The 18,368-nt window shown below is 54.0% G+C and overlaps 2 protein-coding genes across 5 annotated transcripts in view; both read right to left on the bottom strand.

Annotated features, from left to right (window-relative positions):
- NHERF1 (NHERF family PDZ scaffold protein 1) overlaps nt 1-372 on the bottom strand; it is a 27,472-nt gene extending 27,100 nt beyond the window's left edge. The window contains exon 1 of the mRNA XM_077754198.1: nt 4-372. Within this exon, the coding sequence (XP_077610324.1) occupies nt 4-140 (137 nt within the window). The 5' untranslated portion in view covers nt 141-372. The remainder of the gene's footprint in view (nt 1-3) is intronic.
- Nucleotides 373-1,609: 1,237 nt separating this feature from the next.
- Nucleotides 1,610-18,368, bottom strand: part of RAB37 (RAB37, member RAS oncogene family) — a 58,038-nt gene continuing 41,279 nt past the window's right edge. Inside the window, exons 1-10 of one of the 4 annotated variants that reach the window (XM_077754166.1) lie at nt 9,820-9,876; nt 9,487-9,562; nt 7,010-7,120; nt 5,919-5,960; nt 5,362-5,428; nt 5,230-5,282; nt 4,230-4,295; nt 3,592-3,648; nt 3,438-3,514; nt 1,610-3,256 (exon numbers count right to left, since the gene is read on the bottom strand). In XM_077754166.1, the coding sequence (XP_077610292.1) occupies nt 3,151-3,256; nt 3,438-3,514; nt 3,592-3,648; nt 4,230-4,295; nt 5,230-5,282; nt 5,362-5,428; nt 5,919-5,960; nt 7,010-7,120; nt 9,487-9,562; nt 9,820-9,833 (669 nt within the window). In that variant the 5' untranslated portion in view covers nt 9,834-9,876 and the 3' untranslated portion in view covers nt 1,610-3,150. Of the gene's footprint in view, nt 3,257-3,437; nt 3,515-3,591; nt 3,649-4,229; nt 4,296-5,229; nt 5,283-5,361; nt 5,429-5,918; nt 5,961-7,009; nt 7,121-9,486; nt 9,563-9,819; nt 9,957-13,707; nt 13,819-18,368 lie in introns of those variants that run through there. The other 3 variants (XM_077754173.1, XM_077754181.1, XM_077754188.1) reach the window with 3 other exon arrangements.

Below are 18,368 nucleotides of genomic sequence, written 5' to 3'. Positions count from 1 at the left end.
GGCGAACCGGGCTCCACCAGCCGGATGAACTGGCCCACCTTGCCCTTCTCCCCGTGCAGGTGGAAGCCGTAGCCGTTCGGACCCTTCTCCAGGCAGCAGAGCCGGGGTAGGGGCGCCCCGGCCGCCGCGTCCGCGCTCATCTCGCCCGGCTCAGTGGTGCGACGCGGGGTCCCGTTGGGGGCTGGGGGCTGGACGGTCCAGCCCTTCTTTCCGCCCTGTGGACCGGCAGGCGGGAGGGAGCGCAGGAGGGAATCCCCGCGCCGTCAGACCGGCTGAACCAGCAGGTGTGCGGCGAGTCGCGGCCGCGAACTCCTAGAAGTTGAAGCCGGAGCGCGCGGACCAATCCCCACCCCGCGCGGCGTCTGAGCGCTCCCGAAGCTGCTCCAGCCCCTTATTCCGGGGGCGGGGTCGCGCCGAGGGTGTGGACACCGAGGCCCAATCAGAAGCCACGGACAAGGGCGCTCGGGCCGGGTGAATAACGCCGACCAATTGGAACGCTCAGGGGCGGGGCCCCGTGCTCGGCGCGGCGCCCCGCGGCGCGAGAAGAAAGAAGGCTCAGGAAGTGGAAGTGTTTGTTACCAAGTGGCAGGAGTTGAGGCGGGGGGGCGGGGCGAGTTCCTGGTACTGGGCGGAGGGGCCCTTAGGCTCAGATCTGGTTTTCCTACCTTTGGCGGGGATTGAGGGGAGCCAACCTCTGGGTAAAGGACTCTTAACGTTTTAACAGCCTTTAGCTAAAACCTTGTGCTCTCCAATGGGGGGTTGGGAGGGACTGTTGCTGGGGAAACCGCTCCAGCTCTGGGGCTGCGGGGTCCCAGAAGTCTTTTTTTTTTTAAATTTTTTTTTTCTAGGAGACAGAGAGAGAGACAGCGCGAGCAGGGGAGGGTCAGAGAGAGAGGGAGTCACAGACTGAAACAGGCTCCAGGCTCTGAGCTGGCAGTCAGCACAGAGACCGACGCAGGGCTCGAACCCACGAACCGCGAGTTCGTGACCTAAGCGAAAGTCGGACGCTCAACAGACTAAGCCACCCAGGCGCCCCTTCGGGGTCCCAGAAGTCTTAACGAACAGGACGAGGTGCACCTCCGACCCAACAAAGTTGTTGGAACAACGACATTTTCCCGTTCGTGGAGTCACTTTGCGTTGTCCAAGGACACGCTTCCAGGGGGTGCGGGCTCATCCTCGCTGGGCCTGTGTGAGGGCTCAGCAGGGAGCCCAGGCTTCTCCGGGGCTGCCCACTGAGGACAGGCCACCTAGGACAAGGGTATGAACACTGGCGTCGGCGTTTGGCTAGGGAAGTGGGGGAAGAGAGGCAGAACAGAGTCAGGTATCCAATCTCTGAGTCCAGCGTGCGGAGGGTAAGCAGCCCTGGCTTTTTTTTTTTTTTTTTTCAAAAAAAAAAAAAAAAACCCTGAATGGGACCGTAAGATAAACCTTTCCTTTCAGCTCTAAGCCGAGGAGAGGCTGGGGAGCCAGTCGGTTAAGGGTGAGGTGAGCAGTTGGGGGCATTGAAGGATGAGGATCAAATGATTTGGGCAGTGACAGTTCCCCCAACATGCATCATTTCAACATGTCCCCTCCCCATGCACACCTCAAAGAAGCAGTGGACAGGGTATACTCCAAATTCGGCAATTTAATTCTGAAAACACAAGTGCAGCCCATGTGATTCGGTCGCCTGTGACCTGTCTTGGGCCCCAGAAGAGCCCAGCAAGGTCAGGCTCCTCTCTGCTTCTCTTGGGAGAAGCCTCGGAGAGTTACCTTATCGCACCCAAGTTGGAGCCACTGACTCTGCTCAGAAAGCAAGATTTCTGCCTTGAAAGCAGATGCAGTAGCCTTAGAAATGTGACGTGTGTACTTCCTCTCTCCTCTCCCTTGTCCCCTGGCCTGGAGAACTAGAGTAAAGGTGCCTCCAGGTCAAGACCTGCACGTCTCCTGTCCACCTCCGATTGCTGCAGTCAGGTCGCTGGGAGAAGTCTGGTGACCTTGGCCCCACATAAACTCCTTGCTACCTCTCTCCTCGGCCCAGTCTTACCCAAATGACCTTGTTTTGCACACTGTGTTGGTTTACCCAGAAATGGGTGACTTCTGACTCCCTATCTTGGCTCAGTGGGAGGGGAGATGGAGCAGTTTTGGCCTTGGTGTCTGGAAGAGAAAAGGCATGAGTGGTCAGGGAGGCGACAGCGCTTGGGTTTGGGGGGCTATGTGGGGTGGGATGAGGTTTGCTCAGGTCTGCCTCCCATCTGCTCCAGGAGTCCGTGATATCTCCTTATCTGACTCTTAACCCAGTAGAAGCACTGTAGCTGCTGGAAGTAGCCTGTGGGGCTGCATACCTGCCTATCCTGTTTGGGATAGGAGAGAAACCTTTCCCTGGCTGTGACCTCAGGTGTCTAGGGGCACAAGCAAAAGGGTAGAGAAGACGAGAGATTCCGGGAGGTGGGGCTCCCTCGGGACCCGAGGTCCAGCGAACAGGAACGAAACATTTTTAGCTTGTAGGCTCAAGGAAAAGGGGCACACGTCCCAGAGGGGGACTAGGAAAGCCAGAGGCAGCCACATGGAGAGACCTAGTCTGGGCCACTCCTCCCTCCTGCACCCACAGAGCCCGGTCACTGCCCGATCTCCACATCTCTTCCCTGAGCTTTGGTCTGGCTCCTGGCACACGGGCCCATCTTACTGGGGAAGACTGTTCCCGGGGAGCTGGAGGAAATGAAAGTTGGGGTCTGCTTAACCTCTCCAGTTGAGGTGAGGGTGACGATGGGGTCACTTCCTGGCGTCAAGCTGCAGAAGTGCATCACTGCCCCCTGGTGCTGAGCTGGAGCAACACTTGTCAAGGCTAGGAGGGAGCCTCCCACCCCTGAGTCCAAGTACCAGAAGGCAAAGGGCCACCAGGTCCCTGCCTTGGTTTTCTGGGGCCCCGCCTCCCCCCTCCCTCCGTCTTTGTATTACATTATGTATCATTAGGATGAAATAAATATTTTACCCTCCCCCAGGATGCAGGGAAGCTACAGGAACTAGAGCAGAGGTGGGAGTACAGGTCCCACTTGGGAAGGGGCTGTCCACTGGGTCCCCCCAACCCCCAGCCTCTCAGAATAAACCAGATCTGGGGGAGAAGGCTGCATTCATGGGGGCCTCCGGAGCCCCCTTACTGCCCCTTGGGATTCACAAGACGGAGCAGCAGCTGGGCCGTTTCTTCTGGGACTCCACAAAGTCTCGGATCTGGAAGCTGGGCCCATCCGGCCGCCACAGGGCTCTGTATTTCAGTTCCCTTGAAGAGGAAGAAGCAGTGGGCTGGGCAGGGAGTGAACTGCTGCACCCTCCCCACTCCCACGGCCTGGGGCTACTGAACGTAGCATGCACAATGTGCTTGGGCCAGGGGCCAGGCCCTACTGGATTCCCAGATGGTGCCACCCTGCCCTGCACGGTTCTCTTCCTTGCTCAGCTCTTACTTGGCAATGGCCAGAAAGGCTAACTCCACATTCATGCCCGTCTTGGCGCTGGTCTCCATGAAGGGGACGCCGTACTCCTGCCAGGAAGAGAATGTCCTCAGGGCCAGCCTCTGGCCACCCCCACCTCTCACCCTGCCCCATGGCAGTCACTTACCCTGGCCAGTGTCTCTCCGTCCTCTGAACGGATCACCCTTTCACTGCTCACATCTGCCTGTCAAGCCCAGGTGGGTCACTCTGGGGAAGAAAACCTCCACCCCAGCTGGCCCCTCTCCTGCCCAGGCTGGCCCTTCTTTTGCCCAAGGAGCAGCCACTGCCTGCCCTCTGCTGGTAGCCTGTGGGACTGCAGGTGGTGAGGATTGGCCCCCAGGCAGGGTTCAGGCTGAGTTACCCAGCTCCCAGCCAGAGGATCTCCCTGCCACTTGGTAAGATGGGATCTCCTTTGCAGGGGTGTGGTGACCAGCCTCAGAAGGGTGACAGTAGTTGGGACTAACCCTTGCTAGTTTTAGCTCCTTGTGTGTGACCCTGCTTACTATGATCTTTGGAGGCTGAGCAGCTGGGCATCCCTGGATCTCTCAGACAGCACCTGGACTTTCCCTGGAGGGGGCCATTTCCAAAGCTTTAAGAGGGCAGATGATGTGGGCTGAAGCTGCCAATAAGTCTGACCTTTGCTGGGGAGTCTGGAAAGAAACCTGTGCTGGAAGGATGTCCAGCTAACCCTCTGGGGCAGCTATGGGGCTGGGTGGAGCGAGCGGTGGGCAATGGGGCAGGCGGTGCGGGGATGGGCTCGCTCACCTTGTTGCCAAGCAGCATGATCACCACATCCTTCTGGGCATACTCATGAATCTCAGTGAGCCAGGCCTGTGGGAGACCATGAGCTGAGCCAGGCCATGTCTGAGACCCAGCCCTTCTCTCCTCCCTCTCCCCTGCCCTTCTTCTGTCCTGTTGGTTTTCCTGGGCTACTCACTGTCCTCCCTGAATTCTCTTATTTGCATATTTGTTCTGGCCTCTCCAGCCTTGATCAGTCTTTCCCAGCCAACCCCAAACACTGCAACTCCCCATTCTATAGTAGATGGAGATGGCAGAGTTTATCTCATACATCAGCTGGGAGTCACCAACGATTTCCTGGAGTGCCCTATTGAGGATTCGAAGGACGCATCAGCGCTCAGTGATCAAAAATACTGTGATCAAAAATTAATGATGTCTACCAGGAGCATGAAGTCAGAGGTGGCAATGGATGCCACAGATTTCCATCCTTTTTACAAGCTGCTTTATATCCATATGTTCTGGTTCCTCCCCCTACCTCACCCCTGTTTGCCCAGCAACCCCTTGAGGTCAGGCAGCTGTGAAAACTTTATGGTGCTGTGCACACAGTCAGTGCTTGTACTTGTTGAATTTTTATCCCTACTCTCTTAATAGTTTGGTGGGGACAGAACTGCTCACTGCCTGAATCACTTTCTTGCAGCCTGGGCTGGATGTATGGATAGACTTTCCTGTGTGGGTTCTTCCCTTGGCCTCTGTGGGTAATTGTCCAGGGTGGAGCTGGGTACTTTCTGAACACTTTGTCATGAAATGCACTCATGAATCATGGGCAGGGCTAAGCAGGTGGCACTGGCACCCAACATGTCCACATGCTGCCCAGGAGCAGTTTATTACTTCTGAGTCACAGCTCAGGTGTTTTTCAAAAGGCAGCGGTGTTTCGTGCTCCACCCCCTCCCTATAAAGCAGGAAGTAGCCCCTGGCCCGCAGAGGCCCTGCCCGGGCTGTTTCTGGGTGGCCTGTGGAGGAGACCTACCCGGATGTTGTCGAAGGAGGACTTGTTGGTGATGTCGTACAGCAGGAGCAAGGCTGCAGGTGGAAAGAGAGATCACACAGGGGATGTGGGACAGAAGGCTGGGCATTGCGAGTGGGCCGGGGAAGGACTCACCCTGGGCATCTCGGTAATAGGCGTGGGTAACGCTGCGGAACCGCTCTTGCCCGGCGGTATCCCAGATCTAGGAAAGGACGGGCAAATGATCAGAAGGAGGCAGTGTGCAGGGGCTCCAGACCCACTCTGGAGTGTAAGAGATGTGTGAGGAGGTGGGCTGTTTCCTGCTGTAGGTGCTCAGCGGCTTCTGAACATCCGACGGTGTCCTGGCCGGGGGCATTATTAAGTTCTCAAGCTCAGTCAGGCTATAGCCCCTTCCCTAGCCCAGGATTTGGGGGGCGTCCTGTCTCGAGCATATGAGGCCTGGGAAACTGGTGGTGGTGGGGAGCTGAAGCAAGCAGAAGCTTGTCTGAAGGCACGTTGAGCTGCCTAGGATAGAAGAGAGGGTGCCTGGGAACCGCTTTTTCAACAGACATCAAACAAACAAAAGCCGTTTCCTCTGGGCCCCACAGGAAATTGCCCCAGGCGGAGGGCAGGGCTGCGGGCCTTTTGTGGTTTGGGTGAGGAGCAGGGGCGGGCCCCACCATCACCCCCCTTCCCCTCCAGTCTCTTCTCACCTGCAGCTTCACCCTGACACCATCCACGGTCACCACCTTGTTCTGAAAGAGAAAAGGGCAGAGGGTGGATTTGGAAAGCAAGGGAGGCTGGGATCCTAGGCATCCTACTGAGCAGCAGACATCCTGCCGGTCGCTCCCCAGGGCTAAAGGGGGTACGGTGAGCCCCAGAGACATCTCCAGCCAGATCACCCCTTCAGGGCAGCAGGATCCTGCTGAAGAGATACCCCCATTACAGAGTTCTCCCTTCTGGGGACTCGTCTGCTAACGTGCCAGGGCCAGAGTCCACAAACCTGCCTGGCTCTCCCCAGACCTCAGCTGGCAGCACAGGGCTGGGCACAGGGGGAGCCCTCCCTCTTCCCCACCCCTACCCTCCTGGAGCTCGCCCCATCCCTCCCAGGCGAGCCCTTAGAGGTAAGATGCCCCCAGCATCCTGAGCACTGTGGAGGCTGGATCCACAGGGTCGGCTTTCCTCTAGCTGCTCACTAGTTCTCCAGAGTGAAGCTTCCGTTCTCCTCCCTTCGGAAGGGAGGGACCCAGCGTCTGCATAGCCTCCCTCCCCCCACCCTCCAGCCTGGGTTAGACCTTACTCCCTGGAACTAGAAGCTTTGTGCTGCGTCCCTGCTGCAGATCTGTAAAGATGGGTTCCTCAAGATGAGAGGGAGGGACACTGGTGAGCTGCTCTCTCCCCACAGGGCCAACCTGGCCCTTCAACCTAGTGTAGTGCTGTGCTTCTGGGAACTCCAGAAAGACAGGGAGACCTCTGAGGACTTGCCAGAGGGGCCCAGCTCAGGGGGCAAAGAGCAAGGGGACCGAAGGCCAGGAAACTCAGCTCACATCCTGGGATGTGTCTGCCCTGCTCTAGGGACAGAATTGTAAGACTTATCCTGTAGGTTGGCCAAGGGCCCACCATGCTCAGACTCCTTGAACCTGGCCACTTCTGTGGTCCCTAGGGGAGCACCCCTGGTGCCCTCTGGACAGAGAGCCACAGCAGCTCTGAGCAGCCAGGGCAGGCAAGGAGAGGACAGCACCCTGGGCCTGAGCTGTGGCCCCCTTGGCTTGCTGCTGGCAGCAGGAGCCTACAGCCACCTCACCCTGAAGTCTATGCCGACGGTGGCTATGAAGGTCCCGGACAGGAAGGCCCCATCTTTGAATTGGATCAGGAAACAGGTTTTGCCAACGCCTGAGTCTCCCAGAAGCATCACCTAGGAGATGGGGGCAGAGGCAGTTAATGGGCAGTCGGGGCAAATTTCTGGGCATCCAGGGAAAGAGGGCCTGGAAAGAGGGACAGAGAGCCAGGGGAAGATGCTGTCAGCACGGAGGGGCACCTGCTTCTGGAAAGCCGCTGCCTTCTCCCTGCCTCTCCTCTCCACTCCTTGGCTCCGCTCATTTCTCAGGCCCTCCCTCTGACTCTCCTGTTCTCACTCAATTTCCTGGAAGCCTGTGTTGAGACCTCAGCACTAACAGGTGAGCAAATGTGCTTGGGGGCTCCATTTATCTGGTCTAGACCCTGGCCACATTCTCCCCTTGCCACACACTAAGCTGGGATTCCCTCTCTGTCAGTGTGAATTCTACACGTGTGCGCCTGGGTGGACGGGGCTATAGTGCCCAGAAGGGAAGTATTAATACCTTGGACAGGGATTCCCACCCACTGTCCTTTGCAAGGGCATATTCTAAAATTATGACTGCTGGGTTTTTTGGGTCACATTTACCTGGAAGTTCTAATGACGTTTAATGTTTATAAATGGGTTGCATCAACTAGGGAGGGTTGAAATTGATACCGAAATGGGGAGACAATGAATTTGAAGTTCCTTCTGCAGATACGTCCCAAGTGGGACAAATAGGTGCAAACTGGCCTCTCCCGGTCCCTGTAGGGAAGGGAGTGTGTGGGGGTGGGTGTGTCCCTCCCCTTTATTGTCTGGCCAGTCACTGCTTATCTATCTTCTTTTGAGGACAAGTCGGGGCAGGGGAAGGGAGCCCTCTGTTCAGTCATTCCTTAATCTTGGATAATGGAGGTCTGGACCTAATGCTGGAATTTTCCCAATTGGTTGGTTACATACCAATTGATTGAGCATGGACTAGGCTTGAGTTACTTTCCTGCTGTGGGCATGATGCACTTGGGTTGGCTAACTTTGGTGGGAAGGTAAAGGGCCTGAGCAAACGGTATGCCGAGGCTGGGGTCCTAGCTTATAAATGGCCTACTGATGGACTTTGGGAAGATTTCTTAACCCTTCTGTGGCATGGTCTCCATGCCTCCATGACTAGCGGGGAGGACGGGTAATTTCACTGAGATGTCTTTAGAGTCTGTTAATGCCTAGGACCAATAAACTGCCCAAGACTCGGGGAAGAGTGGCCCAGGGCTGGGTACTGCCTGCCTGTGGCCCCCATTCCCTCTAACTGGGCCCAAGGAGCTCCAGCCAGGCCCTTCCCAGGCTGGCCTGCACTCAGTCTCCTGGGGCAAGCCTGGGGGGAAGCCGGCTGCTGGAGGCCAGGGGTCAACTCGCCACAGATGCTGCTTGGCCCAGGGGAGACAGAGGGCTGTGGCTGGGGAGCCCTCTGGAGCCCGCACTCTTCCCTGGCTCCTGGGTCCTAGCCCTTGAGGAGGAAGGCGGGAGGGAGGGTGATACTTTACAGATCGAGGCTGCCTTAGCAAAAGGTGCCCACCACCCATCCAGCCTGGCTATTCTACCAAACACAAACAACTGCCCAGCCTTGCCACCTCCTAGGCAAACAGCCCAGCTGGATCATCAGGTCAGGAGGTCAGGCGGTCTCCTCCAGCCTAGGGGCTGGCCCTTAGCAGCTCCCCCTCCCCTGAAGGCAGAGGAGCCCATTTCCTGCCACCAGCCCACACAGGACGCGCCTATCTAAACGGCTCTGGGTGAGTGACTTGCAAAGTGGCTTCCCTTGAAACAAGGGGTGAGGGGTAGTTGGAGGCCTCAGCTTCTAGTGAGAGTGAGCCTGGGGTGGGGGTGGGGGAGGAAACCAAGGCACAGAAGGAGGCAGGTCTCCTTCAAGGCCCCACAGCATTAGGCAGAGCAGCCCCTCACTCATCCCCAAACTTACAGAGGAAGATTGGAAGCTCTGTGCTCCCTCAGCACCTCTTTCAGAGTTCTGGGTACCTGCCTCCACCACGTGCCCCCCGAGGTGGGGTGGGGAGGACAGATAGACCAGTCTGTCCTCCACCCTCGCCTGCTTCTGTAACAGGGGAGCCCTGCAGAGGGAAAGGGCCCCAGAGAGCAGACTTCAGCTCTCCACAGCGGACTTGTGATTAACCAACAAAATCTTTCTCGGGTTCTACAAATTCCCAGGTGGGCCTGCATTTTGATTAGCAACATCCTCCTGGAGGAAGGTGGGAGGAGTGGTTGCAGGAGTGGAAAGGGAAAGGGTAGGGCTTGGGGGCAGCTGGGGACCTAAAGAGATTCAGGCCTAAGGCCTTGAAACTGGAAGTGAGGTCTCAGCTGAGAGCTTAGCTGGGAGAAGGGCGTATACGACAACTGCTCCGCCGCCAGGGGGCGTCCTCTCTATTTCCCAGCGTTTGGGATGCCTGTGCCAGGACCGTTGGGCGCTTAACCTTTACGGAGAAGCATGGAGTTCCCGGGAGATCACAGCGACGAGGGTGCGGCAGGAGAAACCTGGGTTGCGGTCCGCTGGGGGTGGGGTGGGGGGGGTCAATCACTCCTTCCGATCTCCGTCTTCCCACCCTCGCTGAGCCAGCCCAGGCCTTGGCAGTCTCCACCCTTCCTCTCTGCTCCGGGAAACCCGGCTCCCTGGGGGAAGGGCTAAAGGCAACGCAGACGCAGCGAGCAAGGGGCTCGGGCCAGGGTCTCAGGGCAGAGGGCGCAGGAAGGGGTGGCCCTCAGAGCCGGCTGGGGAGTCCCCAGTACTGGGCACAGTGCCCACCCACCTTGCCCGTGACATCGTAGCTCGGACTGCAGGGCGGGGAGTGCTCGGGCCCCTCTCCATCCCGGGTGGCAGCGGCGCCAGACATGCCCGTCACGTCCCCTCGACGAGAGGTGAGCTAGAGCTGGTGGCGGGCGGGGGACAGCGCAGGGACCGCCCCGCCTTAGGCTCCGCCCAATCCTCCCACCCTCCACCGCCGCAGCCGGGACCCCCGCAGGCTCCTCCCTCCGTCCCGCCACCCAGAAGACACCTGCCTGGAGCAGGCTGTGTCTCGAGGGCGCGGACGACCGCAGGGTCAGCGCCAGAGGGGCAGGCGAGCCCCGAGCAAATTGGCCCGGTTTCGTGCTCTGAGGACGTGGGCCGAATCCAGCCCGAGGACCAGTCCCCAAAGGTCGCCAGCGGCCCGGGTTAGGTTCCCACGGGGAGCGGTCCCCGGAAACCCAGCCTGTAGCGCAAGGCCAGACAGCGCTGGGACCCGNGGGGAGGGGGTGGGTTGGGGTTGGGGGCTGGGGACGCCCCGGGGGCAGCGGGGCGCGACTTTTGAGAGGCGGCGTGCATTCTGAGGACAGCGCTCCGGCAGTTTTGCTTTTGCTAACGCACCCGAGCCCGAGCCCCTCTGAATGTAATTTTTATTTACCCACCGAAATTCACCTTGCAGCACATTTACATTGTGGGGTTTCGCGGCCCCTTGGTGGGTGTTAGGACTTTGACCCTTTAGTGCAGATCACCTCTCATTTCTCCCTGACCTGTTGGGCTGTGTCCAGAAGGTCCCATTATAGGAGAGCCTCCCCCTCACCCCAAACCTCCCAATCTAGGGCACCCCTGAAGGCAGGGCTGGCCCTATTCACTGCGTGATTCTCAGCCCCTGGCCCTGAGCAGGCCTTAAATATTGAGTATTAAATGAATTCATGGAGCCATGGGTCATTTTGAGCAGAGTCTCAAGGACATCCCGGGAATCTTGCAGCTCCTGGTGGCAGACAGTGGGAGCGTGCCCTGGGCTGCCCACGGTGGGCCTCAGGGGCTAATCTTAATTATTCCTGTGCCAACATTCTGCACAAGCACACATAGCTTACCATGGAACGGGGTGGGTGCATTATAGCGGGACTGACCGATGACTGTGGGGGGGGGCAGAGATGGGCCTCTGTACCTTTTGACTTAGGTGTGGGAGTGGGGGTGGGGTAAAGGACAAGGGGCAGGTGGGGCTTAGGAGTGATTATAGGTCTGATGGGGACTGTGTGTACACCTGCCTCTAGCCCTCTGAGTGTTGGCATTGGCTGGAGCTATTTTCTGGAGCTGGGCTTGCCATAACCTCTTGTATACATAGGGTGGGACTCAGCCCTATATGGGAGCGGAGAAAGTGCCCAGAACTCTGCAGAGGTGCGTTTATCGCCTGCTCTTTGGAGGCAAGAGTCTCTTGCTGCAGATGCCGCCCCAGTACATTCAGTGTGTCAGGCTCTGAGCTCCGGAATGCTCACGCGGGAACCCTGCAGCTATGAACGCATTCAGAGCCAGAGGGTAGTGGCCGAGGAGAAATGAGAGAGAGGAAGTGGCATGGCCCTTGCTCACCTTCCACTGCAAACCACAGTGTTACAGGTGTCCTTCAAAGCCTCTGTTGAGGTCCCAGCCTCTAGTCCCTCAGAATGTGACCTTATTTGGAAATGGGGTAGTTGCAGGTGTGATTAGTTAAGGTGAAGTCATACAGGAATAGGGTAGGTCCTTGATCCAATAGGACAGATGTCCTTGTACGAAGAGGAGTGGACACGCAGGGAGAAGCTGGTCGTGTGAACACAGACACAGAGATCGGAGTGGTGCATCGACAAGCCAACAAATGGCAAACATCGCCAGGAGCCATCAGAAGCTGGAGGAGGCAAGGAAGGACCCCATCCCCTGCCCCCAGAGCCTTCAGGGGGAAATGTGGGCTTCTAACTTCCAGCTGTGTTGTTGGTTTAACCAAGACCCTCCTTTGTCCTGTGGTAGGTTTGGGAGAGCCAGCTCTGTCCTGTCTCAGCCTCCTTCAGGCTCGCAGTGTGATCACACACTTTCTTCCTTCTTAAGGGCCAGATGCCTTGCTTTTCTTACCAGGAGAGTGGCAAATTTGGAGGTCCCGCCCCTCTGCTTCTGTGGAGTGTGAGTCACAGTCTTCATGCCCACATCCACACCCACATTCACCCCACTGTCCACCCTCTGAGTCTGACAGGCTGAAGGATGGGTGTGGAGTCGGGGAGAAGGCTTGTAGCTGTGAGGGCTCCCCGTGACCTTGTGTGCTGAGGGGCAGACTGGGCACGGGCCCAAGGTGGGGGATGCCTGGTGTGGCAGCCTGGTCCAGGGCCCCAGGAATTGCCTGGGCAGCCTTGCTTTCTTGGGACTCAGCCCTGCCCTTCCCAGCACTCCGGAGCCCGGGTGTGGGCGGACCCTGGGCACTGGTGTCTCAGGCTGAAGTCCAGGCTCTGGCACACTCACTGGCCGGGCTCCCATTTCGGCTTTGCTCTGAATCCCTGGCCATCATGAGTCCTTGCTCTGACCCAGCCAGCAAGCCCAGTTTCTGGGGCTCCCCTTCTCGCTTCCTGTCAGTGTGACCATCCCAGTCACACTGGGAGTGTGGTCCTTCAGGCCCTGTGCCCTGCTCTATCCTGATCCTGAGGAGATCCTGGAAGAGCCAGAGTGCTAAAAATAGAACTTTGACCCTTGGCCTGCCAGCTCCGTAGAACCTATGTGATAATGTTGACAGGGTTAAATTTGGACCGTGCTTAAAATTTTAAGCCATCCCTTTGCCTTTCCATCTTCTTCTTGCCCTAGAAGGTAGACCTGAGCAATCTGTGTCAAGATATCCTTTCAAGGGGCACCTGGGTGGCTCAGCTGGTTAAGCATCTGACTCTTGATTTTAGCTCATGTCATGATCCCACAGTTCATGAGTTCGAGCCCTGCGTTGGGCTCCATGCTGACTGTGCAGAGCCTGCGTGGGATTCTCTCTCTCCCTCTTTCTCTCCTCAAAATAAATAAATAAACTTAAAAAAAGAAGAAGTTTTCAGGGGCTTCTGGGTGGCTCAGTCGGTTAAACATCCAACTTTGGCTCAGATCATGATCTCACGGTTCGTGGGTTGGAGCCCCGGGTCAGGCTCTGTGCTGACCACTCAGAGTCTGGACCCTGCTTCAGATTTTGCGTCTGCCTCTCCCCTGCTCACGCTCTGTCTCCCTCTCAAAAATAAATAAAGATTTAAAAAAATTTTTTTAAATAAAAGAGGTATTCTTTCTAGTTTCCAGTTGTGTTCAGCTAATGGGGAGCCCCAGGAAATGTGGGAGCAGGAGGAGAGCAATTAGGAGGGAGCTGACTTGCATCCCAGACTAGCTCCCAGGAGGGTTGCCATGAGTTGCCGTGTTCCTCCACTGAAGGTCACAGCTCCCGCCAGCTAGCTGTCTCCACGAAGCCTTTTGTCCCCAGGCTCTGGCGGTGGTGCTCCCTCCTCATGTTTTTAGGCTAGGGCTGGAGTGGGGGCCCTGTGCTATGCACCGCCAGTGCACGATACCTCCTTGTTACGCAATATCCTGCTTCCACCTTGGTAAGTAGTCTTCTTAAACCTCCCTGGGGACGCTGGCTGGCTCAGTCGGTTAAGCATCCGACTTTGGCTCAGGTCATTCACGATCTTGCGGTTCATGGGTTTGAGCCCCGCCTCGGACTCTGTGCTGACAGCTCGGAGCCTGGAGCCTGCTTTGGATTCTGTGTCTCCCTCTCTCTCTGCCCCTCCCCCACTCACAGTCTGTCACTCTCTGTCTCAAAAATAAATAAAACATTAAAAAAACCACCTCCCTGAATGATCCAATGTGAATGTCCTCCTGTTTCCTGCTGGGACCCTCACAGAGACACACCAGGGCCCCAGAGTCTCGAAGGGCTTACTGTGAATCCGATGCCCACGGTGGCCGAGAAGGAGCCGGGGATGAACTTGCCCTGGTCGAACTGAACCAGCAGAGATGTCTTTCCCACGCCACTGTCACCCACCAGGATGGTCTGAAAGGGAGCAAGAGACGGGTGAAGGTCTGCGGTGTGCTTCTGAGATGCCATGGTGGCTGTGGAAGCGGGCTCTTTCTAATGCACACACACACAGAAGTGCACATGTGCGCGCATGCATGCACACACACACACACACACACACACACCCCAAACTCTTGATTTCCTATCACGGCCACTGAAGAAGCATGAAAGCATAGGAGGAACCTTGTCGCCCCATGTTGATGGACATCTGAAGTGACCCTGAGAACTTGCCTCTCAGACTTCCGACCAAGAGGGCATACTGACTGAGGGCCCACCGTGCACTCTGTGGTCCCCCACAGTGTGCTTGCACCGAGGCCATGTGTCTTACGGGCAGGTCTGTTTCTGGGAGACACAGGATTCCCCTAATGGCTGAATTTGGCTTGAGGATTCCCTCACAGTTTTACAGATCCTTCCAGAGACTACATGGTGGTCTTGGACATTTTCACACAACCTTCCTGCCCTTGGGGTCATACCTGCATCATGATCTGCGGGCTCTCCCTGCCTCTCCCAGCTTTCTATCCTATTTCTTTCATAAGTATTTCACTTAATAAAATCCTGCACTTGTAATTCCCTTTGGCACCAGCTTCTTGGAAGAGAATGTCTGGAGATGTGCCTTGGGAAGAGTTTGTACTTGGCCCTGAAGCAAGGCATTGGAGATACAATATTTCAAGGGGAGCAGAGTTTCAGAAAGAAGGGCACGGCTACTTCTGTACATGGAGGAAGTAGCAGGGAGAATTAGCCTGGGGGCCACCTGGGTGGCTCAGTCGGTTGAGCATCCGACTTCAGCTCAGGTCATGATCTCACAGTTCGTGGGTTCGAGCCCCGCATCGGGCTCTGTGCTGACTGCCAGCTCAGAGCCTGGAGCCTGCTTCGGATTCTGTGTCTCCCTCCCTCTCTGACCCTCCCCGCTCACACTGTCTCTCTCTCTCTCTCAGAAATAAATAAAACATTAAAAAATTAAAAAAAAGAATTAGCCTGGAAGGTCAGGCGCTATATTTGGAAGAAAATCATAACAACAGACAGGAAATATACTTTCACCTGGAGGTTGGTACTTCTGAGGCTCTCAAAGAATGAATGAATGAATGAATGAGTGGGTAAATGCCTTAGTTTCAAAGTGGATCAGAGCTACTTTCCAAAGACAACCCTTCAAGATTATTGGAAAGGTTTAAGAGGTGCCAACTCTAGCTGGACTTGTAAAACCATAAAGATGTAAAAAACCAAAAATGTAAAAGCATAATGACTGACAGCTTCTCCTGGGATTGAACCCATGGCCCCAACTCTGTTTGGTTCTGACAGTGGCACTGACTCGGCAGCGGAGCAAACATGGGATTTTTTGTGATGTAGACTTTGAATGTCCCTTGACTGGTCTCCCACACCCACTTCCCAAACTAAATTCGATTCAGCTTTTATTTCCTATTGGGCTAAAGGGTTCCATTTGTTTGTTGTCTTCAGTGGCTTTAATAATTTACATCTCAGGGGCGCCTGGGTGGCTCAGTCAGTTAAGCGTCTGACTTCAGCTTAGGACATGATCTCACAGCTTATGGGTTTGAGCCCCACATCTGGCTTTGTGCTGACAGCGTGGAGCCTACTTGGGATTCTCTCTCTTTCCCTTGCTCCTTGCCCCTCCCTCACTCGCATTTTCTCTCTCTCTCTCAAAAATAAATAAATAAACTAAAAAAACCAATTTACATCTCAAATCCAACTTCCTCAGGCTTGAAGAAGGGCTTCCTAGAGAGACTATTCCAGAATGTGAAGGGTCAGTCCACTCATGTCCACCTTTTTCATTTACTAAAGGATATAACACACTGACATTCTATTACCCTTTATCTTTTTCCTTTTCTTTTTCAGGGGGAAGGATTCCCTTTCTTCTATCCTCATATGAAAACATTTCCATCTTCTTGAGACCTTCTCTGGTTTAGTGAGAACACGGTCCGGGATGACAAGGTTCAGCGTTTTAGGTCCTGCTGAATCCTGTCCGGGGGTATGGGCAGGGTGTTGCTGCCATGTTTTGGTGCAGAACTTATAAGAATCCTACATTCAAACCTGGCTTCCAGGTTGGGAGGAAGATATATTTGCCAAGGTAGGAAGTAGGAAGATAGGACACACTTGATTCAATCATCAAAATTTTTTAATATTTATTTTTGAGAGAGAGAGAAATAGAGACAGAGCATGAGCGGGGGAGGGGCAGAGAGAAAGAGTGACACAAAATATGAAGCAGGCTCCAGGCTCTGAGCTGTCAGCACAGAGCCTGACGCGGGGCTTGAACTCACGAACCATGAGATCATGACCTGAGCTGAGGCTGGACGCTTAACTGAACGAGCCACTCAGGCGCCCCTCGTTTTGATCATTTTTAAGGTTGACTTAGACATATGGTCTATGAATGTCCATTTGTATTCTAAACATTGCGGATGAGTCTGCCTAAATCCGTTACCTTAGATACACAATGGAGTTATTCTCTCCACTCAACAGCTGCCAGGATTTTCCTGAAGTTTCTCCAGGTTGGCCCCAAATTTCACTGCTTGGAGAAGCTGAATGTCAACTTTGGATCCAGAATTTCCAGTGCACTTTCCCTCCTCTGGAGCATTTGTGAAAATGTTAATTAATCATGGTTCTAACAGAGACCTCTGTGCCAACTTTGCCACCAAGTGTTTATGTTCTGGCTTAAGTCATTTGGTTTATGTTTGTATTTGGCTCCATCCATTTCATAAATAATTTGAGGTGGTTAACAACAAAACTGCCTATGCCAGAGGGCAGAAAGGTACCACTTGAGCAATCTTCCACCCCAGAGTGACCTGGCTTGTTCCTATAGCTGAGCATTACATTTGCTTCTAGATTTCCTGGCAGCCGCAATAAAATGGGAAACAAGATGAGGTGTGTAGTACTTATTGCCTGAGTCTTTTCAATCAGTGAATATTTTCTGCTGGCCTGCGATGTGGAGAGGAATCTCTTATGTGGCTTCTAATACAAGGGGTCTCAAGTGACAAAACAGGCAGTTGTGATTTTGCAGGAAATGTGAAGCTTCTCCTATAGCTTTTCTATTGACTCTTGCAAAAAGCCAGGGCCTGACATTAAATCACACTTCAGCTCAATGGGAGCTGGGCAAATGTTGCCTAAGCACCCTGCTTTCCTGTGACTTCCTGATTTGGGGGAACATGTAGGGGAATGGGGTGACTGCCCTGGCTCCTAACGGGCTCTGAGTAACCTTCTTAACAAGACAGGGAATTCAGATTCCATAAATAAAAAGATTGATAGATTGAACCACACAGACATAAAAATTTCCTAGCTGACAGAAGACACCAAAATGAAGCGAGAAATGATCAAGAGGAAATATTTGCAAGATGTATGACAGACAAAGGGTTAATATACATAGTGATGTAAAGAGCTCTCAGAAGAAAATCTCAGTAGGAAAGTGAACAAAGAATATGATCAGGTAGGTTTTGTGTGTGTGTGTAAATGTGTGTAAATTTGTCAACTTGGCCAGGCTATAGCACCTCATTATTCAATTCAACACAAATCTATATGATGCTGTAAAGGTATGTTATAGATGTACAGATGATATATTACAGATATACAATCAGTTGACTTGTAAGTCTTCAATAATTGGGAGGGGGCTCATCCAATTAATTGAAAGACCTTAGAGCAAAACTGAGGTTTCCCCGAGGAAGAAGAAATTCTGTTCAAAATTGCAGCATCAGCTTCTGCCTGAGAATTGTCAGCCTGCCAGCCTCCCGTAGTCACATAAGCCAATTCCTTGAGCTAAATATCTCTGAGTATATTTCATCCTGGCATGTTTCTCTGAACCAGTATAACACATAATGCTTTGGTAAAAGTATGGTAATGGTCAATATTGGCTGAGAACTGGGGAAACAGACACTCACACATACACTATTGGTGGGAGCATACATGGGGGCATTTTGAAGAGCAATTTACAATATCTATCGAAGTTACAAATGCGAATTCCTTTGACTCAACAGTTCTATGGCTTTATTGGACCAGTTCACCAAGAGATGTGTGCAAGGATGTTCACCGTAGCATTTCTAAGAGCAAATAATCCGGCACCTGGGGCTGCTTAAATAAACTGTAGAATATTCGTGCAATGCAACACTGTGAAGCCGATCAAGAATGAGGTAGGGGCTCCCGGCTGGCTGGCTCTGTTGGTAAAGCATGTGACTCTTGATCTCAGGGTCGTGAGTTTAAGCCCTATTTTGGGTGTAGAGATTACTTTAAGAAAAAACAAATGAATGAGGTAGATCTATATGTGCTGTTTGGGAAAAATGATATTATGGGATAAAAGAAGAAGGGGCAAGAAGATATGCTTGTGTGCGGACTTATGTTGACTTCACTTAGATAAATAATGCAATTATATGGGTGTATATGCTTTTCTACGGGGAGGGAGCAAAGACTGACAGTGACTACATTTGAGGTTTTGGGGTGGTGGGACGGGAAATGGAGAGAAGAGTTTTACTTTTTGCTTTATCTCTTTCTACCCTGTTTATTTATTCACTTATTTCAATGCTTATATATTT

This window comes from Crocuta crocuta, unplaced genomic scaffold, assembly GCF_008692635.1.
Source record: "Crocuta crocuta isolate KB4526 unplaced genomic scaffold, BGI_CrCroc_1.0 scaffold50, whole genome shotgun sequence".
NCBI classification, from domain to species: Eukaryota; Metazoa; Chordata; class Mammalia; order Carnivora; family Hyaenidae; genus Crocuta; species Crocuta crocuta.
This window is presented reverse-complemented; position numbering and strand designations above follow the sequence as displayed.